Source organism: Melozone crissalis, unplaced genomic scaffold, assembly GCF_028551555.1.
Source record: "Melozone crissalis strain CALT ecotype California unplaced genomic scaffold, PUWL_Pcris_2 ptg000005l_1, whole genome shotgun sequence".
Classification (NCBI taxonomy): Eukaryota; Metazoa; Chordata; class Aves; order Passeriformes; family Passerellidae; genus Melozone; species Melozone crissalis.
The window spans coordinates 20,203,613-20,230,186 of NW_026535783.1; the positions used below are offsets into that span (position 1 = coordinate 20,203,613).

At 39.6% G+C, this 26,574-nt stretch overlaps 2 protein-coding genes across 2 annotated transcripts in view; both read right to left on the reverse strand.

Annotated features, from left to right (window-relative positions):
- COMMD10 (COMM domain containing 10) overlaps positions 1 to 12,787 on the reverse strand; it is a 100,971-nt gene extending 88,184 nt beyond the window's left edge. Inside the window, exons 1-4 of the mRNA XM_054285482.1 lie at positions 12,712 to 12,787; positions 12,441 to 12,531; positions 9,527 to 9,637; positions 7,640 to 7,795 (exon numbers count right to left, since the gene is read on the reverse strand). Coding sequence (XP_054141457.1) covers positions 7,640 to 7,795; positions 9,527 to 9,637; positions 12,441 to 12,531; positions 12,712 to 12,743 — 390 coding nt within the window. The 5' untranslated portion in view covers positions 12,744 to 12,787. The remainder of the gene's footprint in view (positions 1 to 7,639; positions 7,796 to 9,526; positions 9,638 to 12,440; positions 12,532 to 12,711) is intronic.
- An 11,261-nt stretch (positions 12,788 to 24,048) lies between these two features.
- ARL14EPL (ADP ribosylation factor like GTPase 14 effector protein like) lies at positions 24,049 to 26,279 on the reverse strand. Its single transcript, XM_054285509.1, has 3 exons — positions 26,169 to 26,279; positions 24,617 to 24,756; positions 24,049 to 24,271 (listed from the first exon to the last, which is right to left on the reverse strand). Exons 1-3 carry the CDS (start codon positions 26,277 to 26,279, stop codon positions 24,049 to 24,051), a joined length of 474 nt encoding a protein of 157 aa, XP_054141484.1.
- Positions 26,280 to 26,574: the final 295 nt, after the last annotated feature.

The following is a 26,574-nucleotide window of genomic DNA, read 5'->3' on the forward strand; positions in this document are numbered from 1 at the left end:
TGCAATGTTAAACCAGATTCTGCCCTAATCTTGTCAATACTGTGAGACCATCAGCAAACAAGCAAACAACAAAACAAAGGAGGAACTATACTTTTCACAATGGACAAGAATAACTACAAATAAAAGTAGCTGTAGTATAAAGGCAAGGAAAGAGTTGGATTGGGCTAGGCAGACAGAGAGTGAATTTACAGAATCAAGTAAATATTGATCAAATGAAGCACAGTTCTCAGGGGGGAAGAAAAGTATCTTGGCCTCAAAGGAAGGCACTGTTATGATCAAGAGACTGAAAACAATTTAGGTCAAAGACTCTGTCAAGTGATTAAACCAAGCAAGTGAGATAGAGGCACTGAATGTGAAGAATCTTCACTAATGTGAACAAACACAATGTTTGCCATGCAACTCTTGAACCCCCAAAGAACATCAGTAACTTAAGAAGGCAGCAAAAAAAAAATTAAAAGGAAGAGCAGTAAGCTTTTTAGCTCTGTAAACTGTTAGTTTCAGCTTGTAATTAATGTTAGAAAAAGCAACAGGAGCAGAACAAAGAGCTAGTACCTCACTTACCTCTCAGAGAAGATATTAAGAGCATATTAAAAATAGAATAGACTAGGATTTAACTCTAAAAAGAAAATATGCACAAATTATGCACCTAAATCCACCTTATTAGCAAATATTTAAGTTTGGCTAGATTACTTATCCGAAACTAGCTGGAGATTTCTTTCTTCTGATTTCCCATTTTTGTCTTCAAGGATAAGATTATTTTTTTCTTCAGCAAATATTACTTAGCATGTATACCAAGAAAAGTGGTATTTTCAGACCTCTTTGTTCAATATTCAACTCAATCTCCCTCACCTCTTTAACCTAGGAAATCAGAAAAAAGACACATTCCAAAAAAGAACCAGTATGCTTCAAAAGGAAGAATACAAAAGAAATAATATGACATGACATTGGTAGAGTAAAACTAGTGCTAAGCTGCAACAACTTTAAAAGACTTTCCCCTAATTGAAGTTACTGCAAGTTTTCATCTTTCACTGATAAACAGCTAGCTTGAAACAGAAAGAGACTCTATGACAAACATTAGAAACTGCATTCTAATTTCAAAAACTGTAGCATTTAGAGCAAAGGGCAAACGTGCAGTTGTGCTCCGTCAATGGCAAATTTGTGGGCACAGCTGCAGTAAAAATGTACACCAGTCTATGACCATTTCTATTAAGTCATGGCTGACCAGTGTTTTTACCTAGCAGAAAATATAACAAGATCCAATGGAGGAAAGATTAAGTTGGATAGTTTTTAATTAGAGATAAGGCAAACATTTTTAGTAATCATTAAAAAACCCTCAGAAGTTACCTGTCATTTCAAGCCTTGAAAACACAACCAGACTCCTGTTCCAAAACCTCTTTTATATATTGATGAAAAATTATGTTTTGTATTACACAGGAAGTTCCACAAGACAAGGACAGTACTCATTTTATAACCTCTTAAAATGTTATTTTGCATGTAGGAACAGAAAAAAACTTACAGATCTCCCTAAACATTCTCAAAACCTTCATAATTTACACTTTCTTGGCAGAAGAGGGCATGGATAGGAAGCAACTCATTAAAAAAACCTTAAGAAGTAGTATCTAAAAACAGTAAACAATTAAAATTCCTACTAACAAAGCTGAGTGAGTGAAACACTAAGACTCACTTGTGCTGTAGCAGGTGATTAAAATAATCTCATTAGGTATAAAATTGTGGTTTTACTTTGTATTTCATCATTTGCAGTCTCTTTGTGAGTGCATTGGCATCACATAATGCAAGCTGATTCACAATTAACTGTGACAACACCCGTAGGTATACAACACTGTTTTTGTGACCTCGGCTTGTCACTGTAAGAACAATAAGTCAATCAGACACCAACAAGAAACTGCAAAATAAGGAAGAATACAGCTCAAACGATAAGAAATAATTTTACATTCTTCTGCTATCAGAAAAAAAATGACATACACATACAGAGCACACCAATTCTCTTCTTTTTTTTTTTTTTTGCATAACCACAGTATGCATGTGTTTCAGAGTATTTCTGTAGATGTGCCAGCATTTAGCAGAGGAAATTTAGCACATTAACATTACATATACACCCATTAGCAAGAAGGCCAGTTTCTGAGAAAATTACTTTCAGAGTTTTCCCCATATGGCTTCAAATAGGCACTCAAGACACAGAACTGACAGCTCTGTCAAGAATTTTAGGTACATAATTTCACTAGTTGCATTCCCACGCATCATTATATTAAGCAATGCTGTCTGAAAGCTATAAAAAACTCCTCTTGCTTGGCAACACAGGACTTCTATCTTTTTCTTTATAGATACTTTAACGATACCCTGAATAGTTTTCCAAAACTAGACAGCTATGAAGCCGTCAGCTTGATCTGCCTTTAAAACAAAGATTTTCACAGAATACCAAAACACATACAGAGAAGAGAATATTAGGGGGAGGAGAAGTGGAGAAAGGCAACAAAACTGATGTAAAACTGCCATGAGAATTCATAGTGAACCCTATCAAAAATCCAGCTCTTCTTTGCTGGGAGGAAAAAATACATTTTCATCTGATCAGTGTGCACTCATTTCTAAACTTGTACATTACCAAGAAAAGACTTATAAAGTGGATCAGATTAATATCAAACTATTATTACCAGCCTATCATTTTAAAGGCCAGATTAAGAACGCGTTCAAAGAAAAACAATATACAAATACCATGATTTTAATAGACTAGGATTGTATTATCATCAGCAGAAATCATCTAATAAAGGCACTGCCATATGAGTAAGGACCAAAGAACCAACTAATGCAACAGCAGAATATACATACTTAATAACTTTGTGCAGTTGAAGACTGCCAATAATTCAGCAAAGAAAAATCAAAAGATGAAGTGAGAAGCAGTATTAAACAGTACAGCTTTATTTTAATTCCACAGTTTTTTTAATTCCTCAAGTCAATAACATCCCTATCTACTAAACAGTCTGCACAAAAAATTTCAAAAACCTCTGCTCAAAAAGAATGTTTTTTTCTCAAACTATTAGAAGTAGTGTTTAATATGCCCCAGAAAACTTCACCTAATGAGTATTCTAGGAAATACTTGTTCTGCTGCTCTAATAAACACAATTTGACTTGCCATCCTAATGAAGGTATCTCTTGCTCAGAACTAACAGACCTAGAACTCAGAATGCTACTTTTTAACAACTTGTAGTTTGCAGGCAAGAGAAGAATCCGATTTAAGAGAAATAGCACATCAATAAAGAAACAGCACATCAATAAAGAAAAATTATGAAATTATTTCGCATAATAACTAGTGGTTAGGCCATAATAACTGGCCTATTCTCAAAAATGTCAAATTTTTTGCTCTATTATGAAACAACAAACTTGGTCACTCAGTCACCCACTAGTTTTTGACCATAAGCTAATCAATCACACAGGTTCCAATGTTCTCTTAATATATAAACCATATCGCTAATAAAAAAAAAAATTTAACTGTCTGCCATTTTTTATTGTTTTGAAACAGAAATGGATTACAGCCCGGTCCTTCTTGTGCACATGCCAGAAAATACTGTACTGTCAGCATTTCAATACTATTGAAACAGACAACCTCTAAGTACCATGTGTCAGGAAAGACTTAGAATTATTTTGCAACACAGATTTTAGTAAAACACAACATAAAATTCCAAACAGATCTTAGTTATTTCATAAACTCTGTCTTGTGAATGTGTGCAGGGACACTGTGTATGTTGGAACAGAGCTATTGAGACCTCAGTAATGTTAACCATGATCCTGATTCTGCACTTGAATCCACACAAGCAAACCCTTTACACACCCACTACAGCTTCTAATAAAGAAAATTCAGAGTTACTAATGTGGAGGAAGCAGATGGTAAGCAAAAGTATAAAAGAATTACATGTGAACTAAATTCTGAATTCATATGTAGTGCTGCACACCACCTAAACAGGTCAGCAACAGTCCATATCAAATATGCAATGCTAACCAAAAAGCTGGTATGTATTTTTAAAAGAACATGAAAGAGAAAAGAAAAACTAACCAACAACTAGCATTCATAAACTCATAGAATGGTTTAGATTGGAACAGATCTCTGAAAATCATCTAGTTCAACTTCTCCGCCACGGACTGCGAACATGTTGATCACTAGATCATGTTGATCAATGCCCCATCCAATCTTCTGAACACTTGCAATGACAGGGCATCCACAATCTCTCTGGGCAACCTGCTCCAGTGTCTCATCACCCTCATCAAGAACTTCTCCCTTAAATCCAGTCTAAATCCATAATCCTTCCATTTAAGACCATTGCCCCTTGTTCTGCCACTACATGACCTGGTCAAATGTCTCTCTCCATCTTTCTTGTAAACCCCCTTTAAGTACTGAATAGCTACAACAATGTTTCTCTGGAGTCTTCTCTTCTGCAGGCGGGACAACTCCTACTCAGTCTGCCTTCACAGCAAAGGTCTTCCTGCCTTTGAATCACTTCAATGGGCCTATGGACCCATTTCAACAGATCTGAGTCTGTCTCGTGCTGGGGGCCCCTCAGCCAGCCCTTCATGCAATATTCCAGGTGAGGTCTGAGAAGAGCTGAGAGGAGTGGTCGGTACACCAAAGGGTTGTGTTGCTATCCAGAGGGACTTGGGCAGGTTGGAGATACGGTCTGACAGGAACCTCATGAAGTTCAACAGAGGAAGTGAAATGTCCTGCACTGGAGGGGACAAGCACCAGTACAAGCTGGATGCTGTCCAGCCAGAAGAAAGCCTTGTGAAAAAGAACCTGAGCCTCCTGGTGGACACCAAGTCAATCGTGAGCCATCGTGGGCTGCTCCAGGAGAAGTACTGCCCACAGGCTGAGGAAAATGATCCTTCCCCTGTACTCAACAATGTGAGGCCTCACATGGAGCAGCATAATCAGTGCTGGGCTCCACAGTATAAGAGTCTCATAGATACTGTAATGAGTACAGCAAAGGCCACCAAGATGATGAAAGGATAGGAAGGGCAGGGAAAGGATAGGGAAGGGAACCTCACAAATGAGAGCAAGCCACAAGAGAGCTTTTTAATTCCTTACATGAAGGAAAGCTATGTAAATTGGGAATTCATATATGGCCATGTATATAATTACCAATATAGAGGGCAAATATATAGGATCAATTATTTAATATGTTACACCTGTATTTACATGTTGAAGAGGATATTAATAATTGACTACACATCTCTTTCTACAAAGAAGTTAATATAATCTCTAAATCAATATAAATACCTAAATTGTATATCATTGTAATCTAAAATCATGAATTTTAGATTGTATATTATTGTAATCGAAAAAGCAATCACCCTTCTCTAAATACTTGTCAGGATCAGAACTTTTTTCTAACTTCAGTTAAAGAGATGATAACGAACATTACAGAAAATGGGCTAATACAGCAATGTACAAGTAGGAGAATATTTTGCCCACTATTTTTCAAGGTACAGAAAGGTAATATAGAAAATACACGCAGATATGCAATTACACACAATATTGAAGGAAACAATGCAGTCACCTACTGCACTTGTAAGATATTACAAAGAGATTCAGAAGATTATAAGGACATGCCAAGTTTTTCTTCCATTACAATGCAATTTTAAAAAATATTTTACTTCTTGCTAGCAGAATTAATTCTTTATTCAGCAATTAGTTCTGTGAACCTAATTTTTAAGGAAAACTCTCATAAACTTCAAGTCTACAAGAGTAATACTTCAGAGACGTTCAAAACAAACTGAGAAAGCAAATTCAAGTTCCAACTCAAATTACATTTGAACTGAAACTCAACCTGTTATCTGAGCAAAAAGGTAGGAGAGAAAATGATGGTTTAAGCATATGTAGTGGCACACACCTCTATTTAAACCTGCTTTCACACCAAAAAACAAGTAAATGTCGCTACAATATTTTTGCAGTTGCTTACCTGCAAGTTCAATTAAAAAGACAGTTTAAAACTTCTTTATATGGAATGTAATATAGTAGGAAAACACCATTGCCCTAGCAGATGGTGTTGAAGTCAGAAAGAACCTCCAAAACTGTAACATACACCACAAACATCGTATGTTGCAGGGCTGACAAAACTTGAGACCAGTAAAAGAGCAAGGTCATGCTCAAACCAGGTCACAGAAGGACCTTGGGTATGAATGGTACAAGCTGGAAATGAAAGAGGATGAAAGGTGTTTTTATTAGTTTCTCAAAGGCCTAGGAGTCAGCAGTAAAACATATATTAACGCATAGTCTGCCTGAAGAAAATTTTGAAATACGTCTGATTGGTAGGCCATATTCAGAATTGCCTTCCATCCTGCACATATATTCTGTATGTTGAAAAATTTACCTTATGACCCTTCATTTTTCACTTCAATTTCAAGGAGGTAAGTTTTCAAATTACTTGCCTCCTTCAATGGACAGTCATCCCTGCCTCTACACTTACCATCCCACTGACCATTTAAACTTTGGGACTTGTACACTTGGCATTGGTAACATTATTTCAAAAAAAACCCAGAAATGCAAAATATCTTGCTGATTCCTTTTTTTTTATTTTTTGTATAATTATACTATCAGTTGTTTACTCTGTTAGATTCATGAGTTATTATCATTTTGCATATCAGAATCCTATAAGTTTTGTGTCTAAAATTACCCAGTTTTACAAAGGATCAAGTTTAAGTACTTTGAAAAAAATCAACTGCAATGCAATTCAGTATCTTCAGTCTGTTCCACAGATACACCTCATCTTTTCAAAATTCTCAAAATGTGAATTTTACACCTAAGTGAAATTCTAGATTTATTTAGGAGCAAGCAAGCTGGTAAAAATTACATAATTATAGTTCTGTGTATCATATATACTTAATTTATACAATTTATTTTCTATGTTTATCTTACTTACCAAATCATTAATTAACAAACTTATCCAGACATGATATAAAGCAATGCTAAAAATAAAGTAAGAATAACTGAGTTATGTTTCACAATTCTTTCTAAAAATTTGATCCTGGCTGACACTGGTGTCTTCTATATACAATTCCTTATGCATTTGAAAGGTTATTATGAATCAACATGATGATGTTATTATACCTTGTCATAGATACACATGTCTATGTCTAAAGATACAAAACTTGCTGCAAGCTTTGAAAGTCTCATTACGTGCAATAGGCACATAGGAAGCAAGATTATATTCCATAATAAAAAAACATCACAAAATTATAATAAGTATCTTGCAAAATTCACTACGCAACCAGCTTACAAAATTAAAGATGGCAGGAGCTCAGATACAAGCACAGAGAATGACCAACTTGATGAGCTCAATCACCACAAATGCTCCTGAACACACTGTCCCCTGGGCATGTTGTAAAGTCTGCTCACAAACAGTATGCAGGTTGCTAATACTGCATATATAGCTGGGTTCCAGCAGTTACAGCAGCTCAGCTAACATGCAACATCTCTTTAAGACAACAGAATTCAACTGTCTCAATCAAATTTATCTCGTACCTGTAAGTGACCTGGCTTGTCACAAACTTTGCACCTTAGTTTAAAACTCTTTGCTTTAAACTGAACTAATACAACTTTATTCTCTCTCAGAAGAAAAGCCACACACATTACCTTCTGAGGGGTCAAGACCCTCTGCCTGAACTTTTCAATGGTCTCTTGACCTGCAGCTGCCCATGCACTAGCAAATGCTTCGGCTTTGTCTTGATCCAGGTGAATGCTTTGCAGCTGCTGTTGCAGTGAAGCAGGCTTCAAATTGTGGTAGACTGCCTGTTAAAGGAAAAATAACTGCTGTTGCCAAGTGCTGTTCTACAGGTCCGCAGCAGATACGTTCTAGCACAAATGTCCACCATGTTCACACAAGATTTTTACTAGCAACACCGCTAGGGGAACTATCTGCATCCTTTTCATCTTAACCCTCTTACTCGCTAGATGGAAAACTGTAACTATCTCAAAATGCAGTGTAACAAATTACTCTTCTCAAGATAGACACACTACAAAAAAAATGTAGACACAAGTCAGATCTGAGTATATGTACAGATTTCCACTGTACATAATCACAAAGCAGCTATCCGTGAAAAACAGATGGGCTTTGAAGCCAATTGTGACCATCAAGAAAGGTGAACTTTTCCAAATTCACACTATTCAAGCAAAATTAAACTACAAGGCAATATTCTGAAAAACCAAGAAGTTTGCCTAAACTGAATGGGTTAGATATTACTTCCCTACTAGGGTCAATTTTTTTGTGGAATGGTTCTTCACTTTCAAAACAGGAGTGTGTCACCACCAGGCCAGGTTAAAAAAAGAAGCAACATACATGGCAGAAACTGTATGGTAGTCCTTTTATTATTAGTCCTATAATACCTCCACAGACCAAAGTGCTGTTAAAACAGTTATCATCTGAGAGAACAAGCAACTGCTCCAAGAAGCACAACTATCAGCAGGAAAACAAAGAATTCTCATCCAACATGTAGTCCATCTTGGACTCTTTTTTTGGGAAGATATTAATATTCTTCCCTCTTTTTTTTTTAAATGCATAAAAATCATGAAGAGAATTAACTGCTTTTTCTGCTCATGTTCAGTAATTATAATATAAATTAAGCAGTCTGAGAAATCAGGACAAGGTAATTCTGCTGTTTTGCTGAGATGAAAATTTTAAAAAATTCCAGTCTGGAGGTGACATCAGGTTTTATTTTGATTTTTGGTGGATGAGGAGGATTATTTGTTTCATTTCTAATACAGTGGAATGTGTTAATTAAGTAAACTGATCATAAATTGACATGTGTAAGAAAGGACCGGATTTAAATCCACCAAAAGACCATCATTATGCGTGCCCTCTGTACAAGACTCTACTTTCTATATTTACATTAAATGGGTAGATAACAGCATAGGCTTAACAATTTTTAAAACAGTTACCATATTTACTGGGTAATACAACAGCTTCCCAGCTTTAGCAGAGGTAGACCACAGAATCAGAAAACCTTCACTGTTTACAAGGTGACTGCACCATGCTACACCATGCAGTCGTCCACTCCTCCATATTCTTGAGCTACATTAGTTGTGCCTGTCCACCTCAGTACAGACTACTTCTGTGCATGAAAATTTTCCATAATTGACTCCTAATGTAAGTTAAGCTATGCTCAGTAATGTTATGTAGGATTTTCCTCACAAGAACTTAAAAATGCATGGCTGGCTCGATACGATCAATAAGAGAGAATACTATATGTCATAATTTTCAAGAGTTCCCTTGAAGTATTGCAGACCTCACTTATATTATTTATATTTACATTAGGTGAAAAACCACTGCACAAAGGAACTTAGTCCCATCCAAATCAGAAAGGCCTGAAACAAAAAGCAGTTAAATCATAACCCCAAAACATACAAAATACACTACAGATATATTTTCACTAATTCCTTTTTAACTTCACTATCCTATCTTTGAAATCTATAGCTGGATTAAAAAAATACATTTATTAATGCCTAATAGTGAAAACAAAATACCTGCTCCAAAATGAATGATATCGTTTCCAGAACCAGATGAAGATCCTGTTTTTCCAATGAAAAAGCTATTTGAAGTTTTTCTTCCTCCTCTTCACTGAAGGTACTTTCAGCCTGAAGCACAAAAATGGTTAGTCCTGACATTTCATTTAAGGACCAATTTATCAAAGGACCATATTTATCAAAATCAAAACTTTCTCCTCATCTTTATAAACACAGTGGCTATCCAGTTGTTTCTAAACAGAAATCACAAAGCAGATACAAGTCCTCTCACTGAAAATAAAAACTAAAAGCCTACACAGTACCACAGGATTATGTGACATACATCAGAAGAAAAAGCTTTCTCTTTGTACCTCATAGACACCACAGAAATATTATTCTTTCAATTATCAGATCATCTCCAACAAACTTTTATAAATAAAAATAAGGCAAATACAAACTGCCTTAGTTAAATCACATCCCAGAAAACAGAAGGCAAAACTATAGTTAAGTTAGTTATGTATGCGTCTTCCATTCTGGATACCCTTCTAAAAATCACCCATGCTGTTGCAAAGGAAATAAAGGCCTAACACATATTTATTTTGAAAGTCAAATTTGAATCTACAGCCTACTGAGTTACTGAAGAGAACTGAGAATCTGCTGTACTTTTAAAATACAGCAGTAGTATTTACTATACTACAGCAAATTAAATAGTAATTTAAAATCCAGATATTGCCTTCTTTTAAAACCCAATTACTAACAAACACCACATTTAGACCACTTAGCAATCCAAAATTGCAAAGCTAGACAAGCAAAACAATTTAGCTGTCCAAATAAAAAAATGAGGCAATTACACAAAACTTTCAATGATCACAACGTTTATAACAAAAGTATCAAAATGGAAACATTATTTGAATCATTAGTTGTTAAAAGGAAACACAGAGTTCCCAGTGTCTGCTTTGCTAAGGCAATGAAGTTCCTTTCAAGCTTCCAGCAATTTAACTAGTTACTTAGGCACTTTAGAAAGTAAAACTATTCATGAGATTGAGTGGGCTGAATTACAATAACCACTTCAGCTCATGTAAATGACAATTAAAACTGTGAAGAGCTACTAAAATGCTATGGAGTAGTGAAAAAGAACAAAACAAACAAACAAAAAGCTGGTGATGCATTCCTGTTACCTAGCAGTTAATATCCATGCAAAACAGAGAAAACTCTCTGCAATAACAGTGGCAGCCAAGCTAGTGATGTTAATGAAAAAAAAACAAACAAACCAGCAGCTGAATCAAATTAGTCCTTACAGTCCCACACTTACAATCTTTAATATATTTGCATTTTTTTCCATGCTGCTCCTGTAATATTTTACCATTCAGCCTATATGCATATGTGTATAGAAAACAAATTCTGTGTTTCTTTTTATACCTTTTCTAAACACAAAGCAATGGAATAAACAAAATCTGAAACCATAAGACAATGAAACTAACAAAATAATTTCTGGTGTAAGATTCATTTTTCAGTTTCCCCAGCAATATTTAGTACAATATTTAGTACAAATATTTAGTACAAAGTACAAATGCAGTTTTAGCCTGCATTTGACATTTGACCTCTGTGAAAAACTGACTTTCTTTCTCTGATTTTATTTTATTTCTTTTGATTTCGCAATCAATAATCGTCTTATGCAAAGATGACAGAAATATTCACTAAAAGCTCTGGATTTAATTTTTATCCTCAATTCCAGAGGTGCTTTTAGTTGCTGGACATCCATAAATGCACACCCATTTAGTGTTTCCTTTGTGTTGTAATACACAGAACATGTAACATTTTCTTAAGAAAGGATGTTCTTTGATGGTTAATCTTTGCACACTTTCAAGCCTAATCAAGAAGAAAGATGAATTAACCCATGAAACACAAGCAGCTAACAAGCTCTGAGCGATGTGCAAGATTCAGAAAGACAAAATACTTGATGGAAGAGTTGCCTCGCTAAGGTTTAGGGCCTGACATGCATCAGTGACCTCAGACCTAGGGGAAGGGTAACAAAACCTGGGAAGAAGGATGTACCACCAACAGCGAGCACAAATAATGCAGAATTTATGGGCCTCAAGGACATTCGGCAGAACTCCCAAGATAAGGGAGAAACCGATAAAGCCAATTCAGCAACTGTGCTGAAATCAGCTCTGACTGGGTGAAAGGTAATTCCTGGGAGGAATCTGCAACCACTGGCTCACAGACCACAAACCCAAGAAGCCCACTGACTCAAGAGAAAAAAAAGAAAGAGTAGGCAGACTACTTCATGGGAAGCGAGACAATCATTAACCAGCAGAAGACAGAATATTAACTAACCAGAACTATGTAACTTATTGCCAATGAAAACTAAAGCCTTTGTTTGCTAAGATGTATAAATGGCAAAAAGTTTGGATGCTTGGGGTGACTGCCTTGGGGAATGCCACTGAAAATCGAGCCTGCACAACTCTGAAATAAATAATCAATGTCTCGCTCGAGTGTGTAATCACTGGCTTTTTGCAAACCGGGTATCAAATCCGATTTCGGTGGACAATATTCGTGAGGGCAGAGGAGGAGTTTCTGCAAAAGGCCAAGAACTCGCGGCTCCTCAGACAGCGCTCTCGGAGGCAGCAGCACCCGGGGAAGGCGAGCTACAACAAGCATCACTCGTTCGCATGCCATTCACCTTCTCAGGCCATTTGTTACCGGCTTTTACTTCATCCTCCCGATACAGTTCTGAAGAACTAGTGATGAATGAAATCAAGACCTAAAATCCTGCGGAAGGAGCGGAGCGGGGAGGGGCGGAGGTTGCGCTCAGGCTCCGCAGGCGCGCTTCCCAACCTCCGGCCAGGCCCAGCCCCGCGTCCTCCCAGCACTGCCGAGCCCCCGCTCCCGCCCCGCCCAGCGCCGCACGACCCCCAGCCGGCTTCCCGCCAACCTTCAGGTGCAGCTTCTGGAGAAGGCGGGAGAGGAGCCGCGGAAACCGGCCCGGGTCCACGGCGTTGAGGAGCGACACGGCCCTGCGGATGCTGGAAGGAGGGAGGGAGGGGTGTCAGAGGGGCCCTGGCCCCGCTGCGCCCCGACACCTTGCTGGTACCTGCTCTGCTCTGCTCCGCCCCGCCCCGCACGGCCCAGCTCGGCACGGCCCAGCTCGGCTCGGCCCAGCCCGGCTCGGCCCGGCGGGAGCCGCGCCGCTGGAGCGCCGGTACCTGTCGCTCTCCGGCACGACGGGCGCCGCCATGGTTGTGGCACGGGCCCGCCCCCTACGGCGGCCTGGCGAGGCCAAGCGCTGCCGCGCCGCTCTCAGCGAGGGCAGCGCGGACCCAGAGAATCACGGGATGAGCTTGGTGGAGAGGGACATCCGGGATCGTCCTGCTCCAGCCCATCATCGGGCACCAGCATGTCAGCTAGACTACAGCGCTGGAGTGTTACGTACAGTTTTTCCTTAAACACCCCAGGGACGGTGACTCAACCACCTCCCCGGGTAATCCGTTCTGAATTTTAATCACAATTTCTGTGAAGAAATTCCTCCACAGGTCCAGCCTTAACCTCGCCGGGCGCAGCCTGAGGCTGTGTCCTCTCACCTCGTCGCCGGTAGCCTGGGCGAAGGTGCCGAGCCTCCCCGGGCGATGACTGCGGCTGAACCCCCGCGGGGACGGCTCCGAGCCGCCCTGGTGCCCGCAGCAGGCAGCGGGGACCAGTGCTCGTCCTTGAGTCTCATCCCTGAGCCCTCGCTCTTCAGCCCCTCCGGAACCACAGGGACATTTGTTCCCGTGTGGGAGTGCACCGTCAGCCCTAAAATACCTGTCATCACCATCCTTGTTTGTAGGCCAAAGCAAGCTGCCGCCCTTGCAGCAACAGCGAGTTGTTCTGGAGGCCATGGAATCTACAGTTCCTGCCTTCCCCAAACAACCTGTGCCCAGGTAATGCTCCCAGAGTCCCACCCCGTCCCACGCCATTGAACTCCCCTGCATAAGACACAGAGCACACCGTGCCTTGTTTCAGGCCAAGTACAAGGTTCTCAAGCTGCATGAACAAAACCATTAACTTTCAAGCGTTGAATTGAGTGTTTCTACTTCACTTGAATGTGTGAAAAATGTGTATTTTATGATTGGCTTTTCGCAACTATTAAAATGAATATTATAGGTGTTGTGTTAGAAAGTAATGCTGTATTAATTCTCTTAAGTAGTGTAGTAAATATAGTTTTAGGTTATAACAAAATGTTAAAATAGAAAATATGTTATGTAGGATACTTTTTTTCTCTAAAGAAAGGACTCTCACTGAGATAGCAGTCACAGGACACCTAAATCTTTCAGAGAAAGGGAATTTATTGATCCATTATCAAGAGAAACAAACTTCTTCCCACCAAGCACAGGCAGAATGACACTCTTAGGCTTATGAGGAAGAAGTTGACAGAATCCTGTGTTTGAATGGAATTTATGCATCATGTATGAAGTGTATGAATATGCAACAGGCTATTGCTTTTTAGGGTTAATCCTTTGTTAACGAGGGTCCTTTTTCGAGCTTATGCTGCCCAGGAAAAGGTACCCAGATGTCCGTAATGCTTTGTTTCTATCATATTTGTCTCATATCGTCCTAATTCAAATTGTCCAAATTATTATTACTCTAATTGTATTGCTATTTTTATAACCATTTTATTACTATTAAACTTTTAAAATTTTAAAAACAAGTGATTGGCATTTTTCACAAATGGATCTAATGTCTGTGAGTGAGACCTCTATTTTCCATCAGGTTTCGCTGAAATTGAAAAACAGGATCAAAGACAATGGGATGAGCAAACAGAGGAACAGGCAGCATAACTGGATAAGCCTTGTTTTCCTAGGAAGCCAACTAAAAATATTAAAAGTCTTTTGAAGACTTCTTCAGAATGTAGCTGCAAAGGTTTATAATATGTGTTACGAAGGTAATGAATGATAATAAATTATGTAACCTGATGAGACAGGTGGGAAAAGGTTGGAAATTTTTGAGAGTACTGTGAAGAAATGTTTTATAAACATATATGCTGAAATCTTGCCTCTATTAACTGAAGGCAATTTAGTCAGTAGGGTCAACTTCAATATGGTCACCATTGCAGCCAGAACATCTGAAAAGATAATTTCTGATTAAATACACTTGGCCTTAAGAAGCAACTTCAGCAGAAAAACACCCCCTGTGAGAGACATGGCCATATTCTAACAGGAATTTGAAAGCAGAGAATTCCTGCCTGAGACTTAAAACACATTTGTGCTATACTCTGTCCTGGGAAATCCAAAATGTTATTGGATTCCATATCTATCTGTGCCCAAAATAGTTACTGACTCTTTAAGGCCCAGCGCCACAGCCAGAAGCAGAACTGCGTGGCAGGTGTGGGTGGTGCCAATCCCTTTAAAATGTTGGAGCACCCAAGCCAAGAGCTCTTTATCCTCGTGGCCTTTGCTCAAGGTAGATGTTGTTTCAGATGGGTTTTTCTGGGCTCACAACAGAAGCAACCCAAAAAGCTGCATTTTACAATAAGAACCCGTTTCAGAATGAATTTCAAAACACCCGTCAATCGTGCAAAGCTTGAGCCGGTCAGGGTTGGGTCCGTGCTGAGACCCTGGTTGTTCCCTGCTGCTCCCGCCCCACACAGCGATGGCTCGGGAGCAGCAGCACCAATGCCAGCGGAGCCCAGTGTGTGACAGGAGACAGAGGGACAGCAGCGCCAGCACCCAGCGAGCCAGAGCCTGACTCTGCGGGGCCAGAGGGACACCCAGCAATGCCCGTGATTTCAGTCTGCCACCAGATCTGCTTTGTAAGCTCCTGCCTTCCCAGGACAGGTTTGCCACCAGCTTCCCTTCTTCTTTCAAACCACATTGCCAGCTGGGGGGTCCACCATTCTGGAGGGGCGGTCACTCCGCCATTTTTAAATTTCTCTTTTTTCCGGGAGGGCCAATGACATTTAGCAATTTTGTATCTAATGGTGATTCACTGTTATTTTTTGCCTGTCGCTGTTTCGCGTGTTAGGAAAACTCATATTCATTTCTCCTTATGGTGGAAATAGACTGGTTAAAACTATGAGGTGAGGCAATTCTTTTCAGATTGTACACTTTTTAAATTGTCTTAAACTGAGACAAACTTATACCAGAAGGTGGACCCACAGTCACTGTTATGAATGGCCATTACGTTTTTCAAGCTATTTTTCTGGGATGAAATACAGTAATATTCAACTATTCATCTGGTTTTCTGCGCTCTTATAAAACACACAAAAAAATTTGCAATATTCTTGCAAGAAATTTACTTGGCTAGAAAAGAAAAATGAGTGTTTAGCTCCACACTGAAAAAAACTCAACAAATCTTTTTGTTCTAGGAAATCTCCCCTGAGAGCAGAATTTTATAAAGTTTGTTCAAGCAAAATGAGCAAGAGCAGCTGGAAGTCTAAACAATTTCTTATTATTTCACAAAGTTACAGTTGATACAGATATTGGATGTGCTGCTTAGATGTGCCGCCGATTCTGTAGTATTACAACTTGGACCTATTTTAAGGTGTTTTCTTTCACACTTTGCTGCATCAAAAGAATATTTAAAATGAAGAATCAGGAGAATGAACATTAAGAATTCAACTGGGCAACCTGCTCCACCTGGACTTGCTTGACACAGGAGGTTGGACTTGTGGGCCCTGGAGGCTTCTTCTACCCTGTATGATTCTGTGTTCAGACCCTCACTGAAGAAACACAGGAAAGAGAGATTAGAAACAATAAATAATGAAGCTCACTTGACAAGGTGCTGTCAAGTGCTCTATTACACAACTTTTTGTCCCAATACCTTTTCTGATACTAAGTAAGAATTGTAAAAAGTTGTGATTTCTCAAACATCCATTCATCTGTTATTGGTTTGCACTTGCACCCATGTCATTAATGAGTGTTTTAAAATTGTTTAAAGAATCAGTGGCAAAAGTATCAGTAAAAACAGGTTTAATATAATAGATTCTATAGGCCCTCTCTACTACTTACCAGATGGTCAAGGCGCACTGAGGATAGAAAGGGGAAGGAAAAAGGGGAATACAGCCCAAAGGCCCAACAGCACTTAATTTAATAGCATTTAGAACTTCAATTCAATTGAAACTAGTACTTCAATTCAACAGCATTTAACTTAACTTGTAAACAATTTAAGCAGTTAAAAATCTAGGAGAGCAGCATGTCTCCCACATTTGGTATAGCACATGCATACTTGTATGCACGCAGACAAAAAGAGTGTGTGCTCTCTAGCAGGTCAGCCCCCAGCCTGTGCGGGTTCTTGGGGTTCTTCCTCCCCACGTGCAGAACTCTACACTTGCCCTCCTTGAACCTTGTTAGGTTTCTCTCTGCCCAGCTCTGCAGCTCATCTCCAGCTCATGCACTGAAGGTCAGTGCAGCCTTCAGGTGTTTTGTATCATCACCAAACGTGCTGTGGGTGCATTCGGTCCCTTCATCCAGGTCATGGACAAACAGGCTAAGACTGCTTGTAAGACTGTGAGTAAGAGTGAGTAAAACCCAGTATTGATCCCTAAGGAATGCCACTGACTACAGGCCTCTACCTGGATTCTGCTCTGCTCATCATGATACTCTGAGCTCTGACATTCAGCTAGTTCTTGATCCATCTCACTGTCCAGTCATTTAACCCACATTTCCCGAGCTTAACTACAACAATGCTGTGGGACACAATGTCTACCTCAGCTGAAGCTGAGGTAGACAACATCCACTGCTCTCCCCTCATCACCCCATCCTGCCATGCCAACTCAAAAGAGCTGTAGCAACTGTAATGCATTTGGTGCAAATGTGTATTTAAGGATATTTGAATATTTATTCAGAAAGGATTGGTCTATGTTTCTTTAGTCCATCTCTTTTGGTTTTTTGCCCTAAAATGAGTCAAATCTGTATTCTACCAGAGGATGGGATGGATATAGACAAAGTTCAATTGTGCTCTTATAGAAGGTCTTTAAAAGGATAATGAAAATAGTCTGGAAAAGAATTCAAAAAGGTATCTTTCTTTTTTCTGTTCTCTCTCTCTCTCTTTCTTTCTTTTTTTTTTTTTTTTTTTTTTTTTTTTTTGCTTTAATGATGCAGTGGGATTGAATGGCACTTTGCCATATGCAGAAGTTCATTTTAAGCCAGGAGGAACTGTTTAGTGGTCTTGTAACTGAAATATGTAGACTTTCTGGAACCACAGCTCTGACTTTTCCCAGGACTGACTGTTCCTCACTCTTTTAAAGCACTGAAGGTGCTGAATACCTTGTGGTTTACTTAAGTTGTCCAATTTTAAGTTCCCATTTGGACAGGAATCCCGTAGCAATTTTTATATTAAAATGTGGGACCTTCGTTTGGGAAAGAAGATCTCAATTTCCTGCCTGTTGTTTTACAGTGCTATGATCTATTGTACTCCTAGTCCGTGTTTCAGAAGTGCTATGTTATACAAATTTTCACTGTGGAACTTTGCATGAAGGATTTGCAAATACCAAGCAAGGGAAAAATCAGCATAGTGTGTCTCCCTTCTCAAAGCAGAGAAATAGAGGTAGACAAGAGAGGGGTGGTCCTGCTACAGCTGGCTAGCTAGCCCAGCCTTGTGCCCCAGTACAGCTTTGGTCTGCCATATTCCAAACTTCTATCTCTTAACTCACCCAATAAAGCCTCAGATGTTCATAGTCTTTCGCATCCTTTCACATATTAAAAGTCATAATATTTAATGGCTCTTCCTTTGCCTCTCCTAAGCCACATGCTAATAATTCTATTAATATTTCTTTTTAATTGGCCTTTGTTGTAGAAGCAGTTGTAAGGACACCTATTGTGGTTTTTTTCCTCAGTGAAATCTTCGGATGTGGAGAAATAGACACATTGTCAAATATAGAGTGTCCTTAGTGGGTGGATTCCTAGCTTGTTGTCTAACTCAGTGCAATGAAGGCAAACAACAAGATGCTGTGCATAGGTCTTATTTTATTTTCTGAATTTTCAAGTTTATAAAAGGCAGGAGGTGCACAGTGTAATCTTTGGAATTAAAACAACTCCAATAAAACAATGGCCAAGCACATAGGAGCTTAGAAGGGAAAGAAGCATCCTTATGCAACAATCATATGGGAACACAGTGTTCATTTCCCTGAGATTGGCTTCTTTGTAGTAACAACATCTAATAAAGCAGAGGGTGAATATCTCCTCCCAGATAGATAATGATTGTAAGCAAGGGAAATACAGTGGAAGACACAATAATTTCAAATTAAACAAACTGAATCAATTTTTAGGCACAGAATTGAGAGATTGAGAGATGGTATCTTAGTTTAGGGTATAGTTCAATATGTATCTATCTATACTCTCCCCTTTCCTTAAGCCACAATGGGATCACTTGTAGCCATGAGCAAAGCAGCCACATGGACAAGGAAAAGACAGGAAAATGATTCACAGAGTCACTACTTGTTCCAAGTGCATAATTTGGGGAGGAGGGGAGGAACTGGGGAGAGAGAGAAGGACACACAGACCTTAAGGAAGAGTTCATTGATCTGCTTTCCCTTAACCAGTTTTCTAGAGCAAACATATTGCATAGGGAAAATCATATTCTGTTTAGACTGATTTATAAGGTGTAAAATGATCTGATGTCATCTGGAGCAAAACCAATCTCTCAAGAGACTATAAAATGTTCTCTGCCATTTCTCTCAAGGGATTTAAAACCATAATGTCATGCAGTGTGGTGGTATGTAATTTCCTAACAAAACTGTCAAATATGGGCACTGTGTTGCTATTTGTATCTACCACTAACTTTCACAATCCATATAAAAATACGTGTATCATGTTTTCTTTTTCCCCATGTACATCTGCCCTAATAGAATTATACTCGTTCAATCTGAACTGCTCATTAAGAATTTGGGGAAAAGTTAGCAGGATCATTGCACTAGTAGAGTTATTTTCAAACCACAGCAGAACTGCCTCTGCCCTGTTATTTCTTTATCTTGGCTCTCACCTTTCTTTTATTTTCAGGTTTTGTGCTCTATTTCCAAGGTTGCAATAAGTGTGTTTGTGTGGAGTTCTCTTTGAATTTGTGTTTAGCTATGACTGTGACCGAGTCACAGTCCATTTTAAAAACCACAGAGTAACACAAATTAATTCAACAATTGGATTTCCACCAATCTGGTATTAATCACGTTACTCAGAAAATGTAACATGTAGCCTTACCACAGGAATCCATGTGATAAACTATTTAGGTTTTTGCCTTAAAATAAAAAGAAATAGATGATAATTCAAACCTGTCCATTTCAGATCTTGAAGTTATGTCAAAGGCTGCCATCTTCCTGTCAACTTAAATTAACTTTATCTTCTTGATGCTTGTTCCATCAAATCTAGAATGAGTCTATGGCACATTTGAACAAGAAACAGTTCCTGACTCTTGACTTATGAGCAGGATTTCTAACTACCTTAAGAAATTATGTGAGCTATTTGGATTCCTGGAAGAAGTCAAAGGATACTTGGGGACCAGTGAAGTATATGAGAGAACATCACTAGATCCATTTACCAAACAGAGTGTCATACCTATGATGGTTTTTTGGGTTGGTTTTTTTTTTTTTTGGTAGTAAGTGTTTTTATAGAATCATAGAATTGTTTAGGTTGGAAAAGATCTTTAAAATCATTGAGTCCAAGCACTAAACCATGTCTTAAAGTGCCACATCCACATGCCTTTTGAGTGCTGTCATGGATGGTGATTCCACCACTTCCCTGGCCAGCCTATTCCAATGCCTGACTACCCTTTCGGTGAAGAAGTTTTTCCTAAAATCCAATCTAAAAGTCCCCTGGTGCAAATGGAGACCATTGCCTTTCATCCTATTACTTGTTACCCAGGAGAAGAGACCAACCCTCATCTGTTTACAATCTCATTTCAGATAGTTGTAGAGAGACATAAGGTCTCCCATGAGCCTCCTTTTCACCAAGACAAACACCCCCATCTTCTTCAGCTTTTCCTAATAGAGCTTGTGCTCCAGATCCTTCAACAACTCCATTGCCCTTCTCTGGACTTACTCCAGAATGTGGACACTCTCCAGAGTCAAGGTCTGTCTTATAGTGAGGAACCCAAAACTGGACACAGCACACATTGTCCCCCTGTATCACCTTTGCCTGGTACAGGGGGACAATCTCTGCCCTGGTACTCGTGGCTACACCACAGCCAATGGCCTTTTTGGCCACCTGCACACACACTGGCTTATGTTCACCTGCTGATGACCAGCATGCCCTGGTCCTTTTCCTCCTTGCAGCTCTCCAGCTACTCTGCTCCAACTTCTGCATGAAGTTGTTGTGGCCCAAGGACCCAGCACCTCACCTTGTTGAATCTCACCCAGCTGGCCTTGGCCTATCAATCCATCCTGTGCAGATCCCTCTGCAGAGCCTTCCCACCCTCCAGCAAGTCAGCACTCCCATCCAACTTAGTGTCATCTCTGAATTGACTGAGGGAACACTCAAACCACTTGTTTAGCAGGGCTGGCCTCAACACTGAGCCATGGGGAACACCACTTCTGACCAGCCTCCAGCTGGACATAGTTCAATTCACCTTCACTCTCTGGCCATCCAGCCAGTTTTTAACCAGGGCAGAGTGCCCCTGTCCAAGCCATAAGCAGTCAGTTTCTCCAGGAGAATGCTGTGGGGAACAGTGTCAAAGGCTTTACTTTACAGTCCTTTCCTTCTCCATTAGGCAGGGTCACCCTGTCACAAAAGAAGATCAAGTTAGTTAATCAGGACCAGCCTTTCCTAAACCCAAACTGGCTGTGCCTGATCCCCTGGTAGCCCCATACACGCCAAGTGAAGGCATGTGCTTCATGACCCTCTCTGGCACTGAGGCCAAACTGACAGGTCTATGGTTCCCTGAATGTTCCTTCCAACCTTTCCTATAGATTGGCATAATATTTGCCAACCTTCTGTCATTTGTCACTTCATTAGTTATCCTGGAGTGCTGGTACGTGATGGAAAGTGGCTTAGTGAGCTTTGCTGACAGCTCCCTCAGTTACTTTCAGTGAATCCCATCCAGCCCCATGGACTTGGGTATGATATAACAGGTCAGTGGTCATGGCTCCTTTAATATGCAGGCTTCATTCTGATCCCCATCCCTGTCTTCCAGCTCATGAGGCTGGGGACCCAAAGAACAACCTGTCTTGTTTTAAAAACAGAGGCAAAGATGGCACTAAGCACCTCTGCCTTTTCTTCATCCTTTGTCATGCTGCATCTCCCCATATCTTTGAGGTAACGAGGTCCTCCTTAGCCTTCCTTTTTCTCTGTGGTCACCTAATCACAGAATATGCTGAGTCAGAAGGGACTTTTAGTCTTGCACAGGACATCCCAAGAGCTATACCATGTGCTTGAGAACATTGTCCAAAACTTCTCTATGTATTTATGAAAACGTTTGGTGTACTCATAAAAACATTTATGTTGTCTTTCGCAGCAGTAGACAGATTAATTTCTGGGCTTTGTCCCTTCTATTTCTTTCCCTGCATAACCTCACAACATCCTTCTAGTTCTCCTAAGTTGCTTTCCCCTTCCTCCAAAGGTAATATATTCTCGTTTTTTACCCAGAATTCCAGCCAAAGCTCTCTGTTCAGCTAGGATAGCCTTCTTCCACATCAGCTTGTCTTTTGGCACATGAGAACAGGCACCCTGAAGATTTTCTTCTTTAAAAACCTGGACTTCTTTGCCATTCAGGGCTACCTCCTAAGGGACTTTGACAACCAGGCCCTTTCACAGATCTTCCTAAATCTAAGATGGCAGTTATGCTGACCCCCTTCATTTTTTTCTCTGAGAACTGAAAATTCATTTCATAATCACTGTACCCAAGATTGCCTCAGACCATCATATCACCCTCTAGTTCTTTTCTGTTCACAAACAACAGGTCCAACAGGTCCCTTCTCTTCGCTGACTTGCTGTATCAGAAAATAGTCTTACACATACTCCAGGAACTTCCTGGATTGTTTTCCCTCTCTGCTGTATTGACAGTAGGCATCTGGAAAGCTGAAGTTCCCCTAGAGAGGAAGGGCAAGCAATTGTGAGACTGCTTATAGAATATTTGATCTGCTCCTCCCTTCTGTTTGGTGGTCTATAACAGATTCCTACCAGGATATCTGCCTTGTTATCATTCTCTCTGATTCATGCCCAGAAACACTCAACCCCATTGTCATAATCATGGAGCTTGAGACAACCAAAACTCTTCCTAACCTACATGGCTACCTCTGCACCTCTCCTTCCTCACTCATCCCTTTTGAAAACTTTACAGCCATCTGTCACAGCACTCCAGTTGTGCAAGTTGTCCCAGCATGTTTCATTGATGATGACTGTGTCACAGCATTCCCACTGCAAATGGCTTCCAGCTGCTCCAGCTTGCTGCCCACGCTGCCTACATTATACCAGCTTAAGGTGTCATTAGCTGAAAGGAACAAAACAATTTTTCCAAGGTAGCAAGTGTCCTGGGTTGACTGTATGATGATTTTGTCCCAAATCATCTCATTCAGAAGGAAATTTTGATGTTAAGACATTCTTGGGATCTGTTCCCAAGTTTCATGTATTGGAAGGTATCTTTGTCTTGGAGCAGATGGTCTTTGTCACAGAGAATGGCCTGTGGTAAGGGAGAAAAGTGGTGCCATGTTCAAAGTTGGGAGAGCCTCCTCAAAAAGAAACAAGCACTAGGCCCAAGGAATGATTCCCCCACTAGCAGCATGCTCCTGGAAATCACCTGCAACCATCTGCAGCCTTCTTGCCTTCAAGATCTAGAGGGACTCTCACTCCTCAAAAGGAGTGTGAATGCCTATCATGAATGAGAATACCTACCTCATAAGAAGACTGGGTGTAAGTTATTTTATTTAAAATCTGTCATGTCTTACCTGAAGAGGAAACTTATGGAACTGAAGATATTTTTCTGTCCAGAAGGAAAAATATCCACTCTGTTTAGCCATATAATTAATGACCAGTGGACATTTAACGTGCCACACACTGTAAAAAAATAGTGCAGACTGTACATGTTGGTTTCAGTTTTTCTTCCTGGACAGCAAGAAAGAATTGCTGAGAGAGAGTTGTTTCCACTCTCCTTCACTTAATATACAGACAAACATGGAAAGTAGTGACCTAGTTTCAAAGAACAGTGTTATCTCAAATGCCTCCTGTCTCACCTATACAAGGAATGAATGCATCAGGATGAGAAGGCTCTTGGACAAGCCTACACAAAAGAAAGAGCTGTGTCACACATCTGAGTAATTGAACAAGCAGAGAAATCGGCAAAAAACACTCATTACAAGTAAAGCAGTTCAGCTTCCCAGGGTAAGAAAATTATCTTCCCATAACAGTTCAGATACCTTCAATTTTAGAAAGTCAAGATTTAGAAAGAATTGACTAGGTGCCTCAGCAAAGCTTACAAGGATGAGGAAGAATGAAATACACACTTTTACTTGATGGGGAATGCTAAAACTTGCTAGGTAGGCAGCAATAAAAAAAGCACAAGCATCTCTGCCAGGTGGTGATTTACTTTAATAAAACATGAATTTAAAAGAAAAATATTCAGCCACAAAACCTAACAGAACATAATCAGTCAGGGACAAAAAATGGTAGCTCACTAATCACATCCCCAGCTTCAGTCTCAATCGTATCATAAACCCATTTCCTATTGCAGCGACATTCTGGCCCACATTTGTTCGAGTTGCATTTGGGGCAAGGATAGAAGCAACCCAGGCAGTCCATTTCCAGGCAGTCACATAAATCTATGTCATTACAAAGCAGCCTGCCGTGTTTGTCATACTTCCTTGTAAATCTGTGAACGAGAAGAAAAATTATTTTCAGACAATGCTTCAATGCATTCAGACACTAAATCAAACATGTGTGGGAAACATCGTGTTTACAACAAGTATTTAGTCTTTAACAAACTCACAGCAAAATGAAATACCAGCATTATACCCTAATTGCAACAGCCATTGGTACTAAAAAATGAATGCATGCCATACTATATCAAAATTCCCTTTAAGTCATACAGAAAAATCTTGTTTTCCCAAGAAATCATATTGAAAAATACAATGCTTTTATTAATTTTGTTTCGGTTCAATGAACAGCCTACCAGACATTTGTTAAAGTAAATCAGGTAATAAATTAGAGGTCTTACTTGGACTCATAAAAAAAATTTTGTTTCATCTGTGACATGCATGCTTTCTTTTTCTGCTGTCTAGTTTCAGGATTGAAGTCAGCTACCTGAGGTCCTGGATTTTGAAAGGCTAAGCATTTTAATTGTTTCTCGAGTTTTTGCTATAAATGAACAACAGAAAGTTTGTAATTAGTACAACTGGAAAACACATTCAAGTGTCCCCACTGACTTCTGAATGACATTAAAATTAATATTCCTGATAACTTATAAGATCATATTGATTGTTTAAAATGTTTGATTGTCTGACTATTAATCAAGTATTCCTTTTACCGATTGTGCATCCTGACTGGGGATGGAACAATCATAACTCTGAATACATGACATACAACTCTGTATTCATAACTCTGAATACATGACTCTGGTACAGTGGCATGGAGTTTGCAAGTTGCCATGTGAGAGGCAGAATTATGTGTTTTGTTCTCATCTTCATCTAAAATGTAAAAACAAGTACTATGATTATAAGCATCTCAAATGGATTCACTCTTATTTTCACTGTTCCCTCAGATGCCTAGAAACTATCTATGTCCAAACCATCTGAGGGCAAGAAAAATGTCTGAAGGAGCAACTAGTACAGTAAGAAAACATTTGCACAAGCGAGAAGTATGAGAAAAAAAAACTCCAACACACAGACAAAAACAAAGAAGCTCAACTGAGCACGGTTTTCTGAGAAATAGGAGGATGCACTGTTTTTGCCAATTTTATGGAATTCATGTTTACAATTAGTTAAAACTGCTGAATACTTTTGGAAACTAAAATATTATCTCTGTGTATTACCATTCCACACAGTCCACATACATAGACAGATACTTCTAAAGTCACTGCAACATAAGCACCATGTCAAACAATTTCCCTTTGGACAACGACTGTAAGCTTTGACACTTATCATTCATTATGTAAAGGCACAAAAATACATACAAATTTATATTTTTCTCCTGTTATGTAAATGGAGCTGCCTTGCCATCTCTTAGCTTCCCTGGAGGGTGTCATTCCCATCAGAGCTCACAGTGATTTTCCACAAACAATTGAGCACTTTCACTGTTTCTCAGGGGAAAGCAGTGGCCATTCAGCCCAATCTGCTGATACAGTGATTCAGGAATGTCCATCACTTGAGTGCACTTTTTCCCAAGGTGGTGATGCTGTGCATCTTCAGATGCATTCTCCTGAAAACATACAGGGCAATCTCATGTACCTTATTCAGACATGTCTGCTTTGGATTCTGGGGTAGATTTTTCAGCATCATCACCATTCGTGATCATAAATAATGCAATTTTAAGTTGCAAAAGAAAAATAAGGTATGGTGATATTCCTTCCTCTAAGACTACTCTTCTGTTTCCCTACTTACTTAGAATTGCTCTTAGCCCTTTAAATCATTGCATTACAAACTTGATGCATTTCACTGTTCTTGTTACTGATATTTCCCTCTTCACTCCAGCTCTTTGTTTTTGTAATGATGGAAAAAGCTGAAGGCAATTTTAAATATCTTGATAATAAAATAGTACTGGAGAAGTCATACCACATTTTTGTGTCTTATTGAGCAGTCCTCAGCAGGAGACACATTTTTTTTTGCAGATGTTTCCTGGGAAGAATAGCTTTTCTTGCCGTTTTCTTCCACGAGATCACTCATTTGACCACTCTTGTGAAATAAGCACATATTTGTTAAACATACACAACGGTATAAACAGACTTTTAATTTAACGCTTTAAGGTAAACAGGTGGTATTCACACAAGGCTTTTACATACTCCTAATCAGCAGCAAGTGCAGAGCAGGATGTACCTCAGAGACAAGCTCGATTTTCAGACTGTGTTAACCAGCACCACGAGCACGTACAGGAGCTGTGCCACCGCAGGCACCCCAGCTCACTGCGCATGCGCAGAGCTCCGCAGGCGTTTGAACGGCGCGGGGCTCGAGGGCGCAGTGC